The 17,477-nt window shown below is 55.2% G+C and overlaps 2 protein-coding genes across 7 annotated transcripts in view; both read right to left on the bottom strand.

Annotated features, from left to right (window-relative positions):
• CAMKK2 (calcium/calmodulin dependent protein kinase kinase 2) overlaps positions 1 to 7,526 on the bottom strand; it is a 39,172-nt gene extending 31,646 nt beyond the window's left edge. The window contains exon 1 of one of the 4 annotated variants that reach the window (XM_058656449.1): positions 7,314 to 7,526. The gene's annotated coding sequence lies outside the window, so the exon portion shown is untranslated. The remainder of the gene's footprint in view (positions 1 to 7,313) is intronic. The other 3 variants (XM_058656451.1, XM_058656448.1, XM_058656450.1) reach the window with 3 other exon arrangements.
• A 5,777-nt stretch (positions 7,527 to 13,303) lies between these two features.
• The window catches only part of ANAPC5 (anaphase promoting complex subunit 5), a 35,933-nt gene continuing 31,759 nt past the window's right edge, over positions 13,304 to 17,477 (bottom strand). For all 3 annotated transcript variants that reach the window (XM_058656447.1, XM_004595312.3, XM_036496401.2), the window contains exons 14-17: positions 17,224 to 17,331; positions 16,995 to 17,142; positions 14,148 to 14,310; positions 13,304 to 13,746 (exon numbers count right to left, since the gene is read on the bottom strand). In XM_058656447.1, the coding sequence (XP_058512430.1) occupies positions 13,535 to 13,746; positions 14,148 to 14,310; positions 16,995 to 17,142; positions 17,224 to 17,331 (631 nt within the window). In that variant the 3' untranslated portion in view covers positions 13,304 to 13,534. The remainder of the gene's footprint in view (positions 13,747 to 14,147; positions 14,311 to 16,994; positions 17,143 to 17,223; positions 17,332 to 17,477) is intronic.

The raw sequence follows: 17,477 nt of genomic DNA, 5'->3' as shown, positions 1-17,477 counted from the left end.
TCCTCGTGCCTGTGCCAGGCCTCTCCCTCCCAGCCCAGGCGGCTCGGGGTGGCCGCCAGGTCCTTCCGGGAGCAGATGGAGTCGGGAAGCCAGCCAGGAGGGAGGGCAGTGGGCCTGCCTCCACCCAGGCCTCAGGAAACATTTGCCCATCTTCTGGGAGCTGTTTCTAGCCTCACGTCTGCTGTTCACCAGATACACAGCCCCCCCACACAAAGAGCAGCCGTGCAGGGGGACACAGCAGGTGCCTGGGAACTACCTCAGACCCCAGCCCCACCCAGTGCAGGATGCCAAAGGCCCAGCCCCTACAGGACACTGGGGAGGGTCTGCGAAGGCTCCCTGGAGCCTGCAAAGGGCGGGACCGGCATCCACACCCACAGTGAGAGCCTGAGGAAAGGCACTCTCACACCAGCTCCTTCAAAACCAGCAAGGAGAGGGACCAGAGAGTCTTCTGGCGCAGGGCTCTGTGGAGGCGGCGAGGGCTTGGGAGGAAGCTGAAAAGGAGAGGCCCACTGTCATACCTGGAATATGACACATTTAAAGAGCATAATGATGGACTTAGGGTTGTTTTTGAAGAACTATATTACTGTAATAATACAGGGGAATCTAGTGGGGAGAGGACAGCTGGGGAGGGGAAGGGGAAATCCTCAAACCTATACAACTGTTATCATAAAACAAACGCAAACACACACAAAGGAAAGGCCAAAGCTACAGGAAACCTCCAGACTTTGCCAAAGGAACAGGGGCCCCCTTCCCCACAAACAGGCTAGGGTCCCATCCCTCCACACCCCTCTCTACCGCACTGGGCTGAGGAAGACAGGTATTTAAAGAGGTGATTATGTGCAAATGAGGTCATTAGGAAGGGCTCGGGTGTGCACCCAGCGTTCTCGCAGAAGGGGGAAAGTGGGACACCAACTCAGACACACACACGCAGGGCGTGTGACAGTGGGGGCAGACAGGGGACCACGGGTCTGCAAGCCAAGGATGACCAGGGTCACAGGCAGCCCCCTCCCCCCACAGGCGAGGAGAGAGACTGGGACAGACGCCCCTGTCTGAGCTCCTATCCTGATCCCATGTTGCAGCCGCCCGGGGATGACCCAGAGGCCAGGCCCGGGAGCAGCCGGCTGCGGCCAGGAGCCCCCCTACTCTCCGGACCTCAGCAATGAGGGCTGTGCTCCTGGTCTGGGGGCACTGGGACTGAGGGAATTGCAGACATCACCACTCCCTCCACACCCCATTCCTGCCACAAAGCAACAAGTCTTAGGCACCAGTGGCCACAGATGTATCACGCGCAGCCTCCATGACACTGGACACCATCCAAGGGAGACGCCAACGTCTCAGGGCCAGAATGGCCAGAAGAACTGGACGCCCTAAAAGCACTGGGCCTGCACGCTCTGCTCGGCAGAGTACACACAGCAGCTAGTACACCACCATCCTCCTCGCCCCTGCCCAGGTGCTCCCAGCGCCCAGGCCCACCTGGGATGGCACAGAAGATATGGCCTGTCCTGAGTCATGGGGTGTGGGCGTAATCACCTGCTCCAAACGTCAACATTTTATCAAAGGAAAAATGGCCCAAGATTTGCTCAAAGCCACACAGCGCTTCCAGGTGTGGCTCCAAGAGGTCTGAGTTTTTCAAACAGCAGGCCCAGCCTGGCAAAACCACAGGACATCCTCCAGCCTGAGACCTTGGCTCGTGTGCGAGAGGGCAGCGAGAGTCAGCGTAGCATCTCCAGGTACTGAGAAAGGACATGCATGGGACCCGGGCACGGATGTCCATCTCGCCTGATCACAGTGTGCCTCCCCCATGTGCCGTGATCTCCAGGTACTGAGAAGGTTCTAGGACATTGTCCCCACTCGATTAACACTGGCTGGAGGTCACTGTTTATCGCACCACCCACCCCGAGGCCCGTCAGAGGTCAGCAGCTCTCTTGAGCTGGCCTAGAATCCACGTTCCCTTTGTCTGATAACCACAGGCCAATTGACACAGTGGCCCGTGATCCATGTGTCTCAATCCCAGCCAGGCGGGCACCAACTGTTGGGTCTTACAATTGATCCAAATCTAGACACGTGACCTGGGTCAGCCCAGTGGGTCTTATTTATGCTAAGATTCTGAGTGTATCGGTGGAGGGGGAGTGTTGAGAAAGAACAAGCCTCTTTCTGTTGAACTCAGCTACAAGGACTCGCCCACAGAGACAGCAGGCAGGGCTGGTGAGAGCTTTGCCTCCTCCAAGGGAAGCCAATCCAAGACACAAAGGAGGCAACAAAGAAGTTGCAAATACTGCGTGGGCACCCGGACCCAGCCTTGTCTGACACCCACATACCCCGGAAGCACACCTATTAACTCCCACTTCTGCTAAAGCCAGTCTGTGATCAGCTTTGTCACTAACAACCAAGGATCCTGTCCTGCATATGGCTGCCTCAAAGCTACGGGACAGCCAAGCTTCTCCACCAGGCAACCTGAAGATGACTTCTCTGCGTCATCTGGGCCAAGCCTCCTGACACCTGCCGGTTGCCTGGCAACTCCCCACAGCCTTCACCTTGACAATCAGGTAGCAACGAACCTTCCAGGGCAGGGAGCGAGCTGCATTTTAAGATTGACTGATTCGAAAGGTAGACAGCATGAAGGAGAAACAGAGCGATCTATCCTCTGGTCTGAAGCCAGGAGCCAGAAGCTTCTTCTGGATCTCCCACACGAAGGCAAGGGCCCGAAGACCTGGTCTGTCCTCTGCTGCTTTCGCAGGATGTTAGCAGGGAGCTGGATGGGAAGTGGAACTGCTGGGAAAACCCCCAAAACAGATGTCAGAGCCATTTAAGCCACCGGCCAGCCTCTCTCTCTCTCTCTTTCTCTCTCTGTTACTGGTTTCTTTTTTTGTTGTTGTTGTTGTTGTATTTTTTTTAAAGATTTATTCATTTTATTACAAAGTCAGATATACAGAGAGGAGGAGAGACAGAGAGGAAGATCTTCCGTCCAATGATTCACTCCCCAAGTGAGCCACAACGGGCCGATGTGTGCCGATCCGATGCCGGGAACCACTGCCGGGTGCAGTGTCCCAATGCATTGGGCCGTCCTCAACTGCTTTCCCAGGTCACAAGCAGGGAGCTGGATGGGAAGTGGAGCTGCCGGGATTAGAACCGGCGCCCACATGGGATCCCGGGGCTTTCAAGGCGAGGACTTTAGCCACTAGGTCACGCCGCTGGGCCCCTTAATTGCCTTTCAAATGAAAAGAAGTAGACCTCTAAGGAAGGAAAGAAGAGAGGGAGGGAGAGGAGGACGGCCCTTCCCACAGCTGGGCATACGCAGCCAGGTGTGCACACCGAGGCAGGACACATGTGAGAGGGACAGCGGGTGTGTGCTGGCCGGGGAACTTGGAAACGAAAGGCAGCGATCAGCTCACCTTTGCTTCTTCCACCGAACCCCTTCCAAGCAAGGAAAGAGGCAGGCAAAGAAGCAGATATTGGGGCTGGCATGTGGCGTAGCAAGCTAATCCTCCACCCGCTGAGACTTGGGGAGAGGGCTGCCTTGCCCATCCCAGTCCTTTCCACATCTCTTCCCCGCCCTCCCGAGGCGGTGCCCACTCCCAAACCCTTCCCTCCCAGCGAAGACAAGGAGGACAGGGCAGAGTGAGGCACAGCTCAGCAGTCTCCCACCCCTGGACACAGGGAGCCAGAGAACTGGGAGAAACCTAAATAAAGTCTTCCTCCGCCTCCCCCTTGAAGGCACCACCTAGAACACTTGAGAAAACCCAAAGGAAAGGGAACTGCTCCCCGTCCAACCCACAGGTCAGCGCCCCACCTCTTGCGAGGCAGGGGAGCCCTCTCTTCCCCTTTTCCAGGTTGGGATTAACATTTTTATCTCAGCAACTCCCCCATATTTACAGAAGCTGCAGGGATAAAAAGAGACAACACAAAAATAGTTGCTCAGCAGTGCTGGGCTGGAGGCGGGGGCACGCTAGAATCTCTCCTTTTCCAAAGGAAATGGACGGAGGCAGGAGGATGCCAGATTGGCCCATCTCTTCCCAGAGCCCTCCCTCACCCCACCCTGACACTTGAGAAAGGCCCCGGAACTCCTTGGGGACCAGGACCAGGTCCCAGAATGCCTTGGGTCTCAGGGCAGGGCCAGCCAGTCACCAAAAAAGGGTCTGTCACACCCCCCCTCAATAAAAGAGGGTTGAGTGAATCAGAGATCCAAGGCCAGGAGTGGGTGAGCCTGGCACCCGGCCCTGCCGCATCCCTGCCCCCTCCCTGGGCCTCCCCCCAGCCCTTTCACCATAACAAGCCAGTGCACAAAACACAGCAAAACACAACCCCAGCTCTTCTCTATGCTGAAAATGTTTCGTAATTGGGCAAAATATAAGCAAATAAAAAATAAACCAGTGGCGATACAACAACAGGATAAAGATGTAGACATTGGCAACTAACAATCCTGTGCCCCCTTGGGTGCCAAATGCCCCTGGCTCTCCAGCATGGCGTGTGGGGGCCAATGGGGACATCAACGTACACATGAAATGTAGGAAATGTCCCTGGAGACCCTGAGCCTCCCACCATCCCCATCTACAAAGTGGGACCCTGCACGGCCAGGCATCGAGCACACACTCAGTCCACCGACGGGCCAGTGAGGGCCAAGGGGCCAGTGGTTCTGGGCTCCGTCCCAGCTCAGCCCCAAGGTGGCACAGCTCTCAGGGATTGGGGTGGCTCCACATGTGGCCCCAGGGCTGTGGCACTGACCAAGGAGCTCAGCTATGCTTGCTAGAGCCACATCTCACAAAATGTACATGAATAAAAATCGCAGCTAAGACCTCGGCACACCTGCAAGGAACGAACCTGAATGCCCCCTAGCCTGTCCCCAAGAAACCACACTCGCAAGAGAGCAAGAACCAGGAGCTAACTGGGGGTGGCGGAAGGGGGCAGCCAGAAGTCAGAAGCCAGGAGCTTCTTCTGGGTCTTCCACGTGGATCCAGGGACCCAACTATTGGCCCATCCTCTGCTGTTTTCCATCAGTAGGGAGCCAAACAGCAAGTGGAGCAGCAGGGGGCTTCAACCTGTAACCCACACGTGGCAGCTGGGCTCACTGGGCCACAGTGCCAGCTCCACTTCTGATCCAGCTTCCTGCTGGGAGGGAGCAGTGATGGCTCAGGTACTCGGGGACCCTGCCAGCCACGTGGGAGACAGGATGGGCCTGGCTGCCGGCATCAGAGCAGTGAAACAGCAGATAAAAGATCATTCTTTCTCCTCTTCAAATAAAAATTTTTATCTACTGAGGTTTATGTTCTGTGAACTTATAAAAACTTTAAACACACACACAAACACACACACACACACAATGTGGCCTCTGCCAGCACAGGGCCACCCAAGAGGCCCACCTCAGCCAAAATTGAGCCCTTCCATGCGGTGGGTTTACAGTTGGGCTAGGTGTCTTGGTCCCTACAGGAACAGGTGTGGCCCCCCACCCAGCCAGGCCTGCCCCTCCACCTAGGCCTTGAGGCCCCAGAAGGGAACCTGGGTTTCATCCACAGAGCTCCCTGAGCCAGGTCACATCCTCCTTCCCCTTCCCCGTCCCATGTCCATCTGGTGTCCCCTTCGAGACCCAGCACCAGTGACACTTATTCAGGGAGCACCCTGGATTCATGCTGGCCAGGAGGAATTCTCCAGCACTTCCACTGTCCTTCATTCCACCTACTCCTGGTGCTCCCCTCCAGGCCACCTAGGACGGAGGCAATTCTGCCAGGCCTGGCACAGGCTAGAGGACAGCCCAGCTCCTGGCCAGCACCATTCGGAGCCCCACCAAATCCCCTGCAAGCTTTTCCCAATGCTCATGGGGGGAGGTGGGTGCCTGAGAAGGACTGCCCGGCAACCAGCCTGGCTGGAAGGCAGGACAAGCCCAGGGCCCTCACCACCCCCAGAGGGCCTGCCCTCAGACACCGCTGGCTCAGGTGGCAGCTAGGGCCAGCATCCTGCTGCAACAAGTTACTAGAGCACAGACATCCCATGTGGGCTCCAGTTCGAGTTCTGACTGCTCCGCTTCCAATGCAGCTCTCTGCTAATGAACCAAGGAACACAGCAGAGGACGGGGCCAAGTCCTTGGGTCCCTGAAGCCAGCTCCAAGACCAGGAAGAAGCCTGTGGTTTCAGTCAGGCCTAGCTCCAGTGAACCAGTGAGTGGAAAATCTCCCCCTTGTAAATCTTGCAAATGCGGGGCACCCTTGCCAAGTCTCGACTGCCTGCTCTCTCTACACGGAGGTTTAGGCAGGACCTCTGATACTGCGTCTACACCGCAGGTACAGTGCATCCTGAAAGCAGGCTGAGGAGGACCTAAACACGCCCAGCCCACCGCCTGCGGCAGGAACACAGGTGCTACTGTCTCTCTGGAACAAAGGTGCACACCACTCACTTCCCACCCCCAGCACATCTCAGCTGAAAAGTTGCCTGAGGCGGAGGGGAGGGTTTCAGGTCCCACGCAACACCCCCCACACAGACCTCCCCCTGATGTCCCCACCCAAGCTCCCCCTCCACCCCACCCACCTCAACCTTGGAGAGGCGGAGGGCACTCAGGGCAGCCAGGGCTGACGGGCAAGGCTGTGATAACACCCTGCTGGCAGTGCAGGACGTGAGGTGCAACGAGTGGCACCCCAGGGCCCCAAGAACCAGCTCCAAGTCCGGACTGGGCCCAACATCCCAGAGCCGCACTTGGCAGGTGCCACGGAGAGCTCCTCGCCGCATTCCCAGCCTGCTGCAGCTGGAGGTAAATTTAGGTCAAAAGGACCAAGCCGGGGAGGCTTCTGGCTGACAGTGGCGAAAGGTGATCAGAGGAAACACGAGGGACCGCCCGGTGGCGGGGGTCCCCACACCTCCTAGGCTGGGGTCCTGTTGCCAGGTGTCCAAGTGGCCAGGGCCTGGGCTGGCCCCCGACCAGCAGGCGTGGGCCCCAACTCCCCTGCACGACCCGAGTTTCCCCGCCCGGTCAACGGCAGGGGCTGGGCCTACGCCGCCGCCGCCGCCTCCTTCTCCCAGACCCTTGTCAGTCCCCCGTCCCCGGGGACCTCCGCTCCAAACTATGGGACCGTCCGCGGCCACCCGGGCCGGCAGCAGTAAGGCCGGGGAGGATATGGCGAGGAGGCCGTGGGCGCCCCGCGGAGGACGAAGGGGCGCTGGGGAGGGGGATGCCGCAGCCCTCCACGTGGCGGGGCGTGGGGCGGCGCACGTGGGGGTCCCCTGAGGGAAGGACAGCCCGGGGCTTTGTCCGCCATCCTGGCGGAGACCGCTAGCCTCGAGAGAGCGAAGGCGCCGGCGCCCGTCCCCTCTCGGCCCCCGCCTGCTCACCTGAGCTCCGCGCTGCGCCCCCGGCTCCACTCGGCCGGTCTGGCTCGGCGGCCGCGCGCTCCTCTCCGCTACCCGGGGAGGGGCCGGGGCGGGAGGAGCGGCCGGAGGGCCCGGCTCGGGCGCGGCGCCGCCTCGGGCTGCGCGGGGATTGGCCGCGGCCGCCGGGAGCCCGCCACGCGCCGCTCCCTGCGCGCCCCCGCCGGCTCGGCCCCGCGCCGGGGCGGGGAGGGGAAGCGGGCGCCGGCGGGGCGCGGGGGAGGGCAGGGGAAGTGAGGCGCGGGCGGGCGGCGCCCAGACACCGGAGGCCGCGTCGCGGCTCTGCCCCCGCCCGGCCCGCGGCTGCGGGCGCGCACCTGCCGAGGGAGGGTGCCCCTGGGCGGGCGGGCGGCGCTCGCTTTGTTCCGCCGAACGCAGGGCGGCGCCTGGGGTCGGAAAGTTCCGCGTGCCGACTGGCAGCCCCGGGTCCGGGCGCGTTCGGGGCCGGCTTTAGAGGCTGCGGGTAGCGGTGTCTGCCCCTGTCACCTTCCCGCCGGGATGCGGCAAATTGCTTGGAACCCATTCAAGAGCTGACTTTTCCAGAAGACTGTGTGGGAGCTTGCTCCCCTTTGGGACGCCTAGGTGGGGATGCGCACTGCGAGGGGCCGGGGAAGTGGGGGAGCTGTGAGTCAGACCTGCCTGAGAAGCCCCCCCATGGGCTGGTCCCTGGCCCCTCCAAGAAGCCACTTGGAGCTTGGCAGCTGAGAATAGCCGCGCGACCCGTTTTATCAATCAGATGGCTCCAAGTCATGCTGCAGGGCGCGGACTGCCTTCTGTTGTCCCTCCAAGCAGGCCCGCGTGGGAGGCCTTCTGCAGTGTCCGTGAGCGCAATGGAAAGGCCTCCCTCCACCCTGGACTGGAATGCTTGTACTAGGACATCCCAAAACAGAATGTTGGGGCCGTGAGCAAGCTGCACAGTGCAGTGTACGGCACAACTGGTATTTATTAGTCAGCTGTCTTGCACGTCTTCAGCGGATTGCAGGAGCCCAAGCCCCGGGGCCCTCAGCTGCTGAACCAGACCCGTCAGCCGGGACACCAGACACCAGCAGCCCCTACACGGGACCTGACATCTTGGACAAGGGGTTTAACCCTTATGGCCCCCTACAACCCTCATAATTCGTGTTGCTCGGGAACCCAAGCTTCCATCCTGGTTGTTTGGAAGTAGGAGAGAATGAGGGCACATTCATTTCATGCCAGTGGACCAAAAGAAGGCGCAAGGGCAGAGAATCCAGGGACATAGGCAATATTGTAAAATGTTCCTTTTCCTTATTGTAAGTGACTGTAAAGCAACCTATAAAAATGTTACTGGTCGGGCCCGGCGGCGTGGCCTAGCGGCTAAAGTCCTCACCTTGAACGCCCCGGGATCCCATATGGGCGCCGGTTCTAATCCCGGCAGCTCCACTTCCCATCCAGCTCCCTGCTTGTGGCCTGGGAAAGCAGTCGAGGACGGCCCAATGCATTGGGACCCTGCACCCGCGTGGGAGACCCGGAAGAGGTTCCTGGTTCCCGGCATCGGATCGGCGCACATCGGCCCGTTGCGGCTCACTTGGGGAGTGAATCATTGGATGGAAGATCTTCCTCTCTGTCTCCTCCTCTGTGTATATCTGGCTGTGATAAAATGAATAAATCTTAAAAAAAAAAAAAAATGTTACTGGTCAGTTTGAGTGGTGGCTTCATAGTTCTGTATTCTCCTTTCTGTCCACTCCCAAAAAATGCACGTGGGGGCACTGATAAATCTTTAGGCACAAGTTAGCAACTGTCTTTTCTGTAAAGAGACAGCAAATATTTCACAGAGTGGCAAGCCATACCCTTTCCTTTTTTTTTTTTTTCCTCTTTCCTTTTTCTAAAACTTATTTCAAAGGTAGACAGACCTTCCATCTGCTGATTCATTCCCCAAACACCTGCAGCTGTGGTGGCTAAGTCAGGCCAGCGCCAAGCACCCAGACAATGGGGTCTCCCAAGAACTTAGCCCATCCTCTGCTGCCTGCCAAGGTGCACATTAGCAGGAAGCTGAACTTGGGAGTAGAACCGGGACGTGAACCCAGGCACTCTGCTACAATATGCAGACAGCCCACCTAACCACCGTGCCAACTGCCTGCCCCAGGCCACACTGTCTACTACAATTCTTCAACCTGCCACTCCATCAGCCACAAGCAACAGAATGGAACAGGCAGCGCAGTGTTTCAATAAAACTTTACAGTTGAATTTCATGTAATTCCCACACATCACAAAGTATTTTTGGTTTTTCATCAACTGCTTCAAAAGATAAAAAAAAATCACTTTAGCTAGCAGACCATATATTAGAAAAACAAGCAGGTGGTGGCCGGGTTTAGCCTACAGGCAATGAACAGCAGAGCAGTCCTGCTTTCTGAAGGTAACTAAAACGGCGTCTTGTCTTGCTGTTTGTAGAAACAGATACTCCTGCTTGTTTCCATCATGGTACTGCATTGTCCACGTTTATCACAGAAGCCTCCATGTACAATGATGACACACAGTGACGGCTGGTAGCAGGCATGGTGGGCACCCAGCCCTTTTCAGGGTGTTGGATTGAGCCCGACTACTGTGTTCCCATCCAGCTTCCAGTTCCTGAAGGTGCAAGGCAGCAGATGGTGGAGCAAGTGTTTGAGTCCCTGCCCCATGCCCCAAGCAGCTCCTGCCTACTGGCTGTGGCCTGGCCCAGGCCTGGCTGTTCTGGGCAACTAAAGAGTAAACCACAGGTGGTACTCTCTGCTTTGCCCTTCCATTCTTTTAAAAACAAATACATACATAAATCTGCCTTTAAAGCCAGTTAAGAAAGTGCCCATATGGAGCTGGCATGATGGCTCAACTAGCTAATCCTCCACCTGCAGGTGTAAGCATCCCATGTGGGCGCCGGTTCTAATCCCAGCTGCGCCACTTCCCATCCAGCTCCCTGTTTCTGGCCTGGGAAAGCAGTAGAGGATGCTCCAAAGCCTTGGGACCCTGCACCCACATGGGAGACCCGGAAGAAGCTCCTGGATTTGGATCAGCTCAGCTCTAGCCATTGCTGCCTCTTGGGGAGTGAAGCAGCAGATGGAAGATCTTCCTCTCTGTCTCCTTCTGCCTGTAAATCTGCCTTTCCAATAAAAATAAATAAAAGATTTGATTTATTTATTTGAAAGGCAAAATAACAGAGAGAGTTCATCCATCCACTGGTTCACTTTCCAAAGGATTAAGCTGAAGTCGGGAGCCTGGAGCTTCCCCTGGGCCATCCACGCAGGTGCAGGAGCCCAAGCACTTGAATATGGGATGTCGGTATCCCAAGTAACACCCTAAGCTAAGTCATGGAACCACAATGCCGACCTCTGGGTCTTCTTTTGAAGAAAACAGTCCAGTGGGGAGAAAAGGGGGGCCGGAGATCTCACGGTGAGGATGGCGGCATCGAGTTCCGCGTGGCTGCTGTCTTCCTTTCTGAGCTCTTCACTCACTGCCACGTTGCATGTGCCAGGCCTGAGCCACCCAGAGACACACAACTCTACACAGCTTCATTTGCTGGATCCTTCCCTGTGCCGCAGGACAGCAGAAAAATGCCGACCAAAAAAAGGCCTGAGAAGTTTCCCCTTCAACGGCCATGAGATGAATGGGTCTGTGAGTTCCAAACACAAACAACATCATAAAAGGAGAAGCTGGCAAGGCCCAGTGGAGGAGGCTCTTCGCTTGCCATTGGCTGCATGTGCCAGGAAGAACTGGGCTTTTGGAGCCTGGATTGCTGGCCTGCTCGGTGGGGGGGGGGGGGGGGGGGGGATGCGATGTAGCTTGCAAGCGTGAGAGGGGGCAGGTGTCGAGGCTCCCTGCACAGTGTCTGGCTCCCATGGGACACTGGCAGACAGCTAACATATTCAGTTAAGCGTTAGACAAACCAAAGAAGTCAGGCAGCTCCAGACTCATCAGGAGAGAGTCCCAGCTCTGTGTGACCCACCAGATGTATAGGACCTTCACACTCACTGCCTTGGGCCTCAGTTTGTCCCTCTGTTAAATGTAATAAAAGCCACTGCCTAGACTTTAGGATTGGTGAACAATACAGGGAAAGAGCTTATAACAGGGCTTTCTGCCAATGCTGGCTCTCTCCCCACGCACCCCATTGCTGGAAAGAAACAACCCACAGCCTACAGGATAAGCAATTTCCACCAATTTTCACCTCCTTGGAGGATCCATCCTCGAGGATTATGGTGGAGAACAAATGCCTAGTGTCGGAGAAGCTTCACTTCCCCGTTCACCCGCCCTCTTCCCGTGCAACTGGATCACTGGTTCTCACAGCCCTGAGTTAAATCACCCACAGTAACAGCCTCATGCAGTTACTGACTTTCAAGGACGTTAGCTGTCAGGCAGTTTCGGGGTCACTTTGATGATCCCACTTGTCCACAGCTCCCAGAAAAGATACAGGTGACACAGTCACAGATTTCCTCTGCCAGCTTCAGATCCAGGCTCTGCTCTGTGCCCAGGGACAAACAGCCACCTGAGAGCAGGGACTAGCAGGCAGACCTTGGGTTGCAGCTCAGCTTGCTGATGAGCAGCTAGTTCTAGGGGTGCAGCTGAGAGCAGGGATGGGCAGGCAGCTCTGGGGGTACTGCTGAGGATGGCAATGGCCAGGTAGCTTGGCAATTCTCAACTGTGCCAAGCTCTGTGCTCCCAAGGGCACCGGGACTTGGTTTCAGGCTCCGTTGTTGATGTTCTTATTTTTTTAAAAAAATGATTTATTTGGGGCCTGGCATGACAGTCTAACGACTAAAGTCCTCGCCTTGACCGTGCCAATATCCCACATGGGTGTTGGTTTGTATCCCAGCTGCTCCACTTCCCATCCAGCTCCCAGTTTGTGACCTAGGAAAGCAGTAGAGGACGGCCCAAAGTCTTGGGACCCTGCACCCACATGGGAGACCCAGTTTAAGCTCCTGATTCCTGGCTTTGGATCAGCTCAGCTCTAGCTTCTGTGGCTACTTGGGAAGTGAGCTAGTAGATGGAAGATCTTTCTGTGTCTCCTCTCTGTAAGTCTGATATGCCTTTCCAATATAAGTAAAACTTAAAAATAAAAATAGCTGATGATATAAGAAAGTCAGTCCTTTTTTGTGTGTGTGTGTGTGTTTTTTAAGATTTTTATTATTATTGGAAAGCCAGATATACAGAGAAGAGGAGAGACAGAGAGGAAGATCTTGCATCCGATGTTTCACTCCCCAGGTGAGCCGCAATGGGCCGGTACGCGCCAATCCAAAGCCGGGAACCAGGAACCTCTTACGGGTCTCCCACGCGGGTGCAGGGTCCCAATGCATTGGGCCGTCCTCGACTGCTTTCCCAGGCCACAAGCAGGGAGCTGGATGGGAAGTGGAGCTGCCGGGATTAGAACCGGCGCCCATATGGGATCCCGGGGCTTTCAAGGCGAGGACTTTAGCCGCTAGGCCACGCCGCCGGGCCCGAAAGTCAGTCCTTTCAAAGTGATAGAAATATGCTTGTACATTTCTTCTTTTCTGCATTAGAAAGGCAGCGAGATCTTCCGGCCGCTGTTTCAGTCCCCACATACCCCTAAGAGCCAGAGCTGGGAAGGCCAAAGCCAGCCTGGGGTCCCACGTACATTAGCCAGTGGTGCCTCAGCATGTGCACACTGCCAGGAAGCTGGTCAGAAACAGAATACCTGGGATTCAAACCAGGCTCCCTGAGGTGGGATGCTGGCACCCCAAGTGGTGACCTCGCCGCTGTGCTGAATGTCTTGTCACTGGTTCCAAAGCTTACTGATAGGAACCAATAGGTGTTGGTCCCACACACCCCAAGCACCATCTCAGCTCCTCAAAGCAGGAAACTTCCAAGGGAAGATGCGTATCCTGTGAAAGTGGGCACCATCCCCCAGGGACCCCTGGCTCCTCTGACGGCACCTGCCACACTCACGTGCTAATCACACTCCGGCCATGCTGAGAGTGCACCATTTCTAAGAAAAATTCTGGACCAACTTATTAGCCAAACAGCCTTTCATTAACAAACCGATGATGTCCCATGCGGCCACAAGGAGCAAAGAGGAAGAACAAGACAAGTGTGTCCTCAGAGCCACAAGGCGGACTGGCCAGAGGCACTTTACCAGCGAGGCAGACATGGTGTCACCAGCATGGTGCGTTCCCTGGAGGAAGCAGAGGAGCGAGTTCCAGGTCTGACGCTCTGCACAGCAGCCGGGTGGCACATTGGCGCTAGATGTGGTTGATCAAGGGCACGGCATGAGAGGGCAGCTCCTGGTGCAGCTGCCGGAAGAGCATGGCACAGCGGTTCCTCTCCTGTGTCTTTCCCAGCACGTGGTAAAGTCTGGCCTGGAAGTAATAGACGTCCCTAATGCGCTCTTTGCTGTCGACCTTGGCAAAATAGTTCTTGGCTTCATTCAGGTTCTCGATGGCGGCCTCCAGGGCTGGGGAAGGGAAACAGCACCTACAGTTACAGCAACACTCCACACCGTTCTCAAAACTTGGTATCTAACTGTAGTTGTTCAACCTTGTACTGGAAACTTCTGCATCCTTTCCTACTTGAGATGGAACCCACTAAAATGAGATTTTTTACCAAGGACCTACTCCATGGGGTTAAAATAACCAATGGTTGACACTCAACCCTCTGGTCAGGCAGAGATGCGAAAACACAGTAAATGCTGAACCAAAGTTTAAAATACACTTGTAAATAAATACATCATAAAATTAAAACCAAACCAAACCATATGCCCTGAACACTCAGAACCTCAATGCGTCCCCCAGCGTCATGTCCCTCCTCTCCAGGTCCTCACTTCCTGCACACCCACCACTTCCACACAGCTCCTACCTTCTGCTTTCTTCACTGGCTCGTAGGAACCTGCCGAAGCCACCTGGCACTTGGCCACGAGGAGCATGGCGCGGCCCTTGTCCAGGATGGCCCCGTCGGCCAGGATGGGCTCGATGGCCATGTGGAGGAGGGTCAGGGCCTGCTCTGGGATGCCGAGGAGGAGCTGAAAGAGAAGTGTGACAGCGCGCTACGTGCTCACAGGCACCACACTCCTAGAAAACAAGACTTCGACTGGGACGGGAGCGGGGGGCAGGGCTACACCATACTAGGAAAGGTTTCCGTCTTGACAGAGAGGCACAGTGTGCACCTCCTGAGATGGAGATTCCGAGGGGAGAACCAGCTGTGTTGGGGTCGCTGGGGAAGGGCGACCAGGGAGACCACAACGCAAAAGGATAAAAACAGAGAGTTAGAATGACATAGAAAAGAAAGGAGTCATGGAAAAATGAAGAAAACCTAAAAAGGGCTCCTTAGCCTAGTGGATAAGATGCCAATTACAGGGCCCAGCGCAATGGCTCTGTTGGCTAATCCTCCCCCTTCATGCTCCTGGATCCCATATGGGCACTGGTTCTAAACCTGGCTGCTCCACTTCTCATCCAGCTCCCTGTTTGTGGCCTGGGAAAGCAGTGGAGGATGGCCCAAAGCCTTGGGACCTTGTACCTGCGTGGGAGACCCAAAGGGAGATTCTAGCTCCTGGCTTCGGTTCAGCTTAGCTCTGGCTGTTGTGGCCATTTGGGAAAAAAGACGCCAATTACTATGCCCATGTAAGAGCTGACATTATGCACTGAGGATCACACTTATGCTCCCTGGGAAGGCAGGCGAAAATTGCTCAAGCGGGAGACCAGGATGCAGTTCCTGGCTCTTGGCTTTGGCATGTAGCAAGCACTTGGAGTGAACCAGCAGGTAGGCTCCGTCTCTGTCTCTTCCACAATGACATTCTACCTTTCAATAAATGAATAAATTATCAAACATTTAAAACAATGCTCATGTATGCTATTAGCTTGCTGGGTGCGGCCTGGCGGGTGGTGATAAGGACTGCAGTGACATGGCTCATGCCACTCCAGTCAGAGACCTGGATTCAATTCCCAGTTCTCAGCCTTGGGCCTGGCCCGGCTCCAGCCACTGACAGCTGTCAATCAACAGACCAGAATATTTCTGTCTCTTAAATAAAAATAAAAGAACTGAAGATAGGAAATACAGGAAACAGGTATCAAAAGTTTTTCCATGAATTAAATGTGCCAATAAGAGACAACGGCACAGTGGACTTAGAAATTATCCAAATGTGCTATCAACAAGACTCCGTTTAGACTAAAAGATACAAACAGGCAGAAACTCAACAAGAGAAAATGCTCTATCGAAACAGCAGCCCAAAGAGAGTACTAATGTTTACACTAACACTAAACAAAATGAAGTTTAAGTCAAAACTTGCTACAAAAAGGGCTGGCATGTGACATTATGGGTTAAGCTACTGCCTACAACGCCAGTAATCCCATGGGTGCCAGCCTGAACACAACTTCCAATCCAGCTCCCTGCCAATGCACCTGGGAAAGCAGTGGCAACTGGCTCAAGGATGGGGGCCAGCTCATGCTCTCCCTGTGTGGGAGAGTCGGAGTTACAAGTACCCAGTTTCAGCTTGGCCCAGATCCGGCGGCCATGGCCACCTGGGGAAATCACGTGCAGAAAGAAGATCTCTCTCCTTCTCTTTCTCCTTCCCCCATAACTTGGCCTTTAAAATTTTTCTTTTAAATCTTTGGAAGCAATAACAGTTGAATAGGACAGTTCAAAATTCCACTTTTCAATAATGGATAGAAAAAAACACATGACTAGCAAAGAAAACAGAAAATTTCAATGATATTACACACGAACTAAACCTAACAGGTATAATGCATGGGACCCAACAATATCAGAACACAAATTATTCCCAAGCACACATGGGACATTTTCCAGGACAGAGGAAAACATTAAGCAACAAAATCATATCCAAAAAATACAAGAAGAATGAATATGAATGATTTCTTTGACTACACTGAATGATATTAAAAATCAGTGCCACAAAGAAATTGGAAAATTCACAACGTAAGGAAATCCAGGAACACAGACTTAAATAACCAGTGGGTCAAAGACAGCATTATGAGAGAAAGTGCTCTTGGGTGTCTAGACAGCGGCTGTGAGACTAACGGTAGAGGCGGCGTCAGGCAGCGGCCACAACGCTCCACAGCACGCGCCCGGGCTCAGCTCGGCTCGGCTCGGCTCCTGCAAACGTGCGCTCTTGGGCAGCAGCTGACAAGCCTGTGCTTAGGGTTCTTCCACCCACACCAAGACCCTGTGCAAGCTGCAGATAGTGGCTTAATGCACTGCACCGCAACACTAGTCCCCAAAATAATTTTTATATTTATCATGTAATAGCCAGTTTAGAGAGTCTCTGCTTCGGTTAATCAATTCCATCAGTGAGTTAAAAATTGCCTCATCCGTTCAGTGGTGCTTACTGAAGGTCTGCAGAGCAGGTCCCACTAGCTTCCAGAGGACACGGTCCCCTCCTTCACAGCCTTCACTTGGAGCACAAAGAAAACACATCTGGCTTCCAGTGATGCCCCGGCTTGCTCAGTTCCTTGGTCACAAGGCTGCTCAGCTCAATTAAGCCACACTGTGTGCCAGGGTCCTCCCCGATGAGGCGCATGCCTGTCCTGGATACAGCCCAGGATAGCCAAGTCCCTGAGAGGCAGCACTCACCACCATCCCGACAGCTCTCTGCCTTGCAGGAGGGCATGACCCTACAGACTGCCTCGCGAGACTTCTCCATCATCCTCAAGACTGACTCCGTGTGTGTCCTCAAGACAGAGACCCACTTACCTGGGCAAAAGCCAAGTTGAGCACTGTTTCAGAGGCCAGGTACTGCAGCCGGTACTCCTTGGAGAGGGCCAGGGCGTGCAGGAGCAAGGGCATCGCGATGCTCGGGGAGGAGGAGCGCCAGTACAGGCCTGCCACCGACAGCAGCACGCTGGTCACAGGGGGTGGGGGAGAAATGGGCGTGAGCATCTCCACGGGCACCTGGCGGCGGCGCGTGCGCACGAGCCCTTACCTAATCACCATCTCCGTGTTCTTGAGCTTCTCGCAGTGACTCAGCAGCTTCTGCAGCAGCTTATGCGCCTCGGACATCTGGTTCTGAGCTTGCAACACGACCGCTTTCCTGCGACAGAACACACACACAGGGTCGGTCACACTGATGCTGCACATGTCCCTGAGCCTCAACCATTCTGAGGTGAGCATTTCTGCCTCTTCAATCAACTGGCAACACCCCAAGGAGAGAAACTACGCCTGATGTGTCTCCTCTGT

Source organism: Ochotona princeps, chromosome 29 (genome assembly GCF_030435755.1).
Source record: "Ochotona princeps isolate mOchPri1 chromosome 29, mOchPri1.hap1, whole genome shotgun sequence".
In the NCBI taxonomy this organism is placed as follows: Eukaryota; Metazoa; Chordata; class Mammalia; order Lagomorpha; family Ochotonidae; genus Ochotona; species Ochotona princeps.
This window is presented reverse-complemented; position numbering and strand designations above follow the sequence as displayed.